At 38.9% G+C, this 6,000-nt stretch overlaps 1 protein-coding gene across 1 annotated transcript in view; it reads left to right on the top strand.

The window, feature by feature from the left end:
* LOC139479756 (laminin subunit alpha-2-like) overlaps positions 1-2,710 on the top strand; it is a 156,554-nt gene extending 153,844 nt beyond the window's left edge. The window contains exons 60-61 of the mRNA XM_071262614.1: positions 1,465-1,687; positions 2,532-2,710. Of these exons, the coding sequence (XP_071118715.1) occupies positions 1,465-1,687; positions 2,532-2,674 (366 nt within the window). The 3' untranslated portion in view covers positions 2,675-2,710. The remainder of the gene's footprint in view (positions 1-1,464; positions 1,688-2,531) is intronic.
* The last annotated feature ends 3,290 nt before the right edge of the window (positions 2,711-6,000 follow it).

The following is a 6,000-nucleotide window of genomic DNA, read 5'->3' on the forward strand; positions in this document are numbered from 1 at the left end:
CTAATACTTAGTAACAATGCAATCCAATATAGCACCCAGTAACTCCCCCTATACATGGGCACTGCTTTACTGCGCATATCATGTTATGGTCGTGGCGGCAATAGGAGTTTGTATGCTTGTTTATGTAGGGAGGCCCTTTCCCAGGTTGATGGTACACAACTGTTTATTTAGTTACATACTAGTTTGAACAAGCAACAACAACAAAAAAACACCACCCTACTGCACTATATTCTCAAAAGTCATTGCCTGAGAACCAATGTTTATATTTCTTGTAAGCATAACTTGATGTATTTAGGAAACTAGGCCTTGTTATGTATTTAGTGATGAAATACTATACTTATCTGAGAAATATGTCAATATTGTAATTAAATAACACTCAAAGAGAAATTTATATTCACTCTGCATTGATGACATATTTTGGGAGTCAAAGATCAGTAAGAAAATGCTTTGCTTTTCAAATAACATGTTAATCTCATTAACAAAGTAATCTAAAAGTTTGAATTAAATAGTCTATCTATTATAAACTTGAAAACATGAACAAATATTTGATAGGCTTTTCAACTTATGCTCATAACGGAACCTTTATGGATTAAATAATTGACATTTCATTCAGTGGAAGTGCTTCCATTGTTGATGTTGCTGATGGCAGCATGTACAGTCGTGCCTCGTTTATACGGACACTTGCGTCATTTCACAATTCGTCCGTATAAACGAATTTCCGTATAACTGAAACCAGCTTCTTACTGGAAGAGTTACTTCCCTTCAATTATGCAACTCATGACAGATGACAGAACAAACAGATACATCCACTCAATCTTTATTCATACACGTTTCAAAAAGTCTGTCATGGAAGTTTGAACTTTACCACATTTTGAGGTTTGAATTTTAAACAATAATGTGTCACTTGGTTAATTGACTTCTCACGAATCAAAGGATTAACACCAGCGGAAGGATTACCACCCTCGGAAGTGTATTGTCCGGATAAGTGAGACAATTTTGTGTGCATTTCAGTGTTTTGTGTATGAAAATGACCGTCCGGTTCCGGAAACTGAATTTCCGTATATACGGGTAAATTTATATAGTAATTATTTCGTTTTGAATGAAAATCGTCCGGGAACCGAGGTTTCCGGATATCTGAAGTCCGTATAAGCGGGGCACGACTGTATAGACCTTTCCAGGATTACTGCAGCAACTGCCATGATCTTAGACTAACATCTAGGCTCTGAAATGAACATATCCTACAGAAAAGAAATTATCTTAATAAAAATATAATAAAAAGGAGCCCAGAGACTCTCTTCATTTCAGCCTGAAACTGCAGTAATCTAGACTTGCCAAACATTATAGACTTGCATGGGCTGTATTTGATATGTTTGTATCAGGGTCTGTAAGACAGACTATCATGATCTGTGCAACCTGCAATATTGATGACTCCCCGTATGTCTAATTCAAACACTCTTTCTCCAGGTTCAATTCACCATTAAGAACAATGACGACAAGTTCACAGCTTTCTCGCCAAATACAAAACAGTACATTCCCTGTGATCAGAAGTGGCACCGAGTGACAGCAGAGGTCATACGGAATGTCGTATCCATAGAAGTGGATGACTGGGGCAAGAGATTTGGGCCCAGCCTCGGCAGCCTCCGTACCACACCAACAGACAGCCCCATGTTTATAGGGGGCATGCCAGGTGAGCTCCAACAGAAAACCAAAACACTTGAAAATATAAGCATACCTGTAACATGCAGTATTGAATAACCATGGGCACTGATCTTCAGCAGTGCTCTGCCAAGGTACTGAACAAGAGGGAACAGGCCCTTCAGCATAAATCACGGGGCATTTACAAAACTTATCGGCCACACTCTGAGATAAGATAGAGGTTATTTGTCACAGAGGGGGCACATGTGGCCCAGTCGTCTAAGGTGCAGCGATTCGCTGTGCAGAGTTGCGTCCCTTGGACATGCCAGAAACCTATGATTGTGGGTTCGAATCCAGGTTCGCCCCGATTATGTTTCTAGGTCTGTATGCACCATACCCGTGCTCATGGGTTTCACCGAAGTGGTAAACGACTGAGACCTGCATCACTTCGGGCTTTCCTCTCACATTAAGCTGACACACCTTGATATAACTGGAATAATGTTAAAAGCAGCATTAAACCCAGCTCAGTCAGTCAGTCAGTATTTATCGCAGAATCATCATATCAAGTATCGTTGCCGATACATGGAATGTTTTGCATGTCATCTTGTTCAGATATTACGTATTGCAGCAACAACATCCCCCCCCCCACCCCATGAATAGTACAGAATGGCATCCCATAGGTGTACTTGCACCAAATGCTTATGGTTTGAACAAGTTTGGGCTTTCCTCACACATTAATTTGATATGCCATGGTATATGTTGTTCAAAGCAGTGTAAAACCCAACTCAATTGATGGTAAGCCTAATCAGCAGTGACATGTCTGAAATACTGTTAAAGCGGAGTAAAACCCGACACACTCACTCACTCACTCACTGAATGTTATCTTGGTGTTACAGAGAGTTTCCCCCAAGTCGCAGCCTCCACCCGAGAGGGTTTCAGTGGCTGCATGAGGAATGTCAACATTGATGGGAACGTGGTGGACTGGTACTCGCTGGTTGATAGCCGCAATATACGGAGATCCGCATGTCCAGCTGCATAAATCCTCATTCTAGAAAACATGCAAACTTTGGTACCATGTTAGTTTGACAAATTTTACAGTTGAAAAATAGATATGAAAGGATTGTGAGTTTCATATTTAGTCATTATTCAAAATTTTAACCTTTTAAGTTGTTGCTATTTGTTAATACTAATTTTTGATAGAACTAATTCGATTTTATCTGATGTGAAGTGTTTGTTTTTCAAAAGTGCTAAGTATACAATTGTTACAGAAGCATTTTTTCATGGGGGTTCTGATGATATCACTTTTAACTGAGGATATTAGCATACAAATATATTTACATATCATGTCGTATATTTATCTAGTGATCTGAAAATTGAAAGTCTTTATACAGAATGTGTTCTCATGTATCGCTTCATTGTGTAAATCATAACTTTCAATGCAGATTCCAGTGTTTTTGTATTGATTCACCACCCATGCATTGAAATGTCTAATATTTCTCTAGCATTGTGGGTTAGAGTGTTTTACCTTCAGACGTCCTTTGTTTTATACTTTTATACGTGTTCATATCATATTCAATATTCGCAATAAAACATCTTCATAACTTCCCACTATGCAAAACTTATAGAACTGGAACTGTAATACATGTCATTTTGCACTTTTGCCCAATTATAATAAATTTACCTTCTAATGAATGGAATATGACATGGAAAGAAGTTTTAATGAGGACATATATGGTTTGTTCTTTTTTAAGTGGACCTGCTAAAATTCTGCAACAGTGAAGTTAGTATAGGCCGAAAATTTGAAATTATTTTCTTTGCCATGATACAATGCGATACATGAAACTAGACACATATCATGTTAAGGAGTCCGGTTCCACTCACATCCTGGAAAAAATTACTGTGGTGATTACGTGGATATGGAAACTGTTGCTAAAAACACTGAAACTATGCATCTAGTGTCTGAATATACTGGTTGTCTTCCATACATTTGACTTTTAGTTGAAATTGACCTTTCTGTTGCCTCATTCATCTTGGTATAATAGCCTAAAACCCTATGGAATCAGAAATAACAAGGATGCGACTGTACAAGATATTTCTATTTACAGTTCCAACTTTACTATAAGGAATGATACATCGAAGGTACAGTTTCTCTTTCAACAATGAAGTTATATGTCATATATGGTATTAGGCTTAAAAAAATAAAAGAATTGCTTCACAGGCAACGGCTTTTGAAAATATAGTGTGGGCGGGTGATGTCTATTTCTTTTTTCTTTTTTTCTTTTTTTTTTGCTTGTTCAAGCTAGTATGTGACCAGATTAACAGTTGTGTACAATCAACCTGGGAAAGTGCCTCGCTACATAAATGTATTCCTGGATGAGTAAAATACCGGAATACAGTATTTGACTTCCGTTGGACTTGGAATATTTAAGGATTTCTTTTTTAAATAAAAATAATCGAAACGTGCGTCAAACTTTATGATGATGTGGTGCCTGAGAACCAAGACTATTATTTTTGTTAGCCTTAAGTATGCAAATTTACATTACACAGCACCAAGAATTTCATACTTTTTTACCCTTTTCTCTCAAAACCAACAGGTGAAGAAATGTTACCACATTTAATCCTTTCAATGCTATGACTGTTCGTCACGGAAGGCTTGCCAAGTGATGTACAGTGGATGTTAATGTGTGAAATGTACATTATGTTAGAAACTGTTTGTATTTATCTTCACTCACATGTTGTTCTCTCTCACGGGTCACGCCTTTTCGTGCTTTGCATGGAAAGTGGCTACAACTACTAAGTATTGTATTTATGATTTATGGAATTGTATATAGCACTGTATGCATGAATGTAGGTCACCATTCTATTAGGGCTGGGATGAGTCCAAATATACTACCCTAGTACCCGACCCCCTATTACCCGACCCCCCTATTACCCGACCCCCCTATTACCCGACCCTACCCAGGTTCCCGCTGTGGGGCTCAAGGTTGGTACAGTATGTCAGAGTGGGAATTGTTGTCACCGGAGCTTTGGCAAAGACAATTGAGGCACACCTATAAAACAATCTAATCATGCACTGAAGATGGCTGAAGCTTTATCAGAAGGAATACGTGCATAGTCGGAGAGAAATGCGAACATTAGCGACTTGTAGTAGTGTTGCCATGGAATTTTATTGTTATTGTCTTTAAACAATATATCATGCTACGTAACCCGAGTACCCGAGTTACCCATCCCAGCCCTACATTGTATCATAGCATATGCAGCCTGACCAGTAGCGACATAGAGTGATTAATAAACGATGTAATGTACAGCTAAAGTACATTGACAGTGTGACCAAATGTACAGTAATCTGTCAGATAATTAACATACATGTGTCTGTGTGTTGGATATTGTTAATGGCAGTTATTGATTACTGTAGGAAGGATCCTTGCTTAATCTCAGGGTGGTGATATAGCACTTCATATAAGGTGTTCATTGTGTAATGAAAGGGTGGGGATAACTTACTTCAAGGGTGGGATAACTTACTTCACAGATGATGCTTACCCAGTACTTACTTCAAAGTGCTATAACACACTTCAATGGTAGTGACGACTTACTTCAAGGGTGGTGATGACTTACTTCAAGGGTGATGATGACTTACTTCAAGGGGGCGATGACTTACTTCAAGGGGGCGATGACTTACTTCAAGAGTGGTGATGACTTACTTCAAGGGTGGTGATGACTTACTTCAAGGGGTGGTGATGACTTACTCCAAGGGGGTGATGACTTACTTTAAGGGTGTTGATGACTTACTTCAAGGGTGGTGATGACTTACTTCAAGGGGTGGTGATGATTTACTTCAAGGGGGTGACGACTTACTTCAAAGGATGGTGATGACTTACTTTAAGGGTGGTGATGACTTACTTCAAGGGTGGTGATGACTTACTTCAAGGGGGGTGATGACTTACTTCAAGGGGGGTGACGACTTACTTCAAGGGGGTGACGACTTACTTCAAGGGGGGGTGACGACTAACTTCAAGGGGGTGATGACTTACTTCAAGGGGTGGTGATGACTAGTTTTCTGTAAAGAGGATTTGGGCCTCTTTCCATGTTAAGCAAGACATATCACCCCAGCAGTATCGAACCTGCATTCTACAAAACCAAGCAACCTCCAAGACGGTCTGGAATTGGTATCTGAAGAGGTGTAAGATAGATATTTTTGTACATTTTGTATTCCGACTGTACAATATATAATACAAAACATGCATAATTCACATAGATGCCACATTGTATCTTTATGTGTCGGTTTCATGCAAAACATGTACATTCTTCATACAGGGAACTGATGATGGTTCATTTGCAGAAAATATATACTGGATACATTGTTGT

This window comes from Haliotis cracherodii, unplaced genomic scaffold, assembly GCF_022045235.1.
Source record: "Haliotis cracherodii isolate W230 unplaced genomic scaffold, xgHalCrac1.p SCAF_4, whole genome shotgun sequence".
NCBI classification, from domain to species: Eukaryota; Metazoa; Mollusca; class Gastropoda; order Lepetellida; family Haliotidae; genus Haliotis; species Haliotis cracherodii.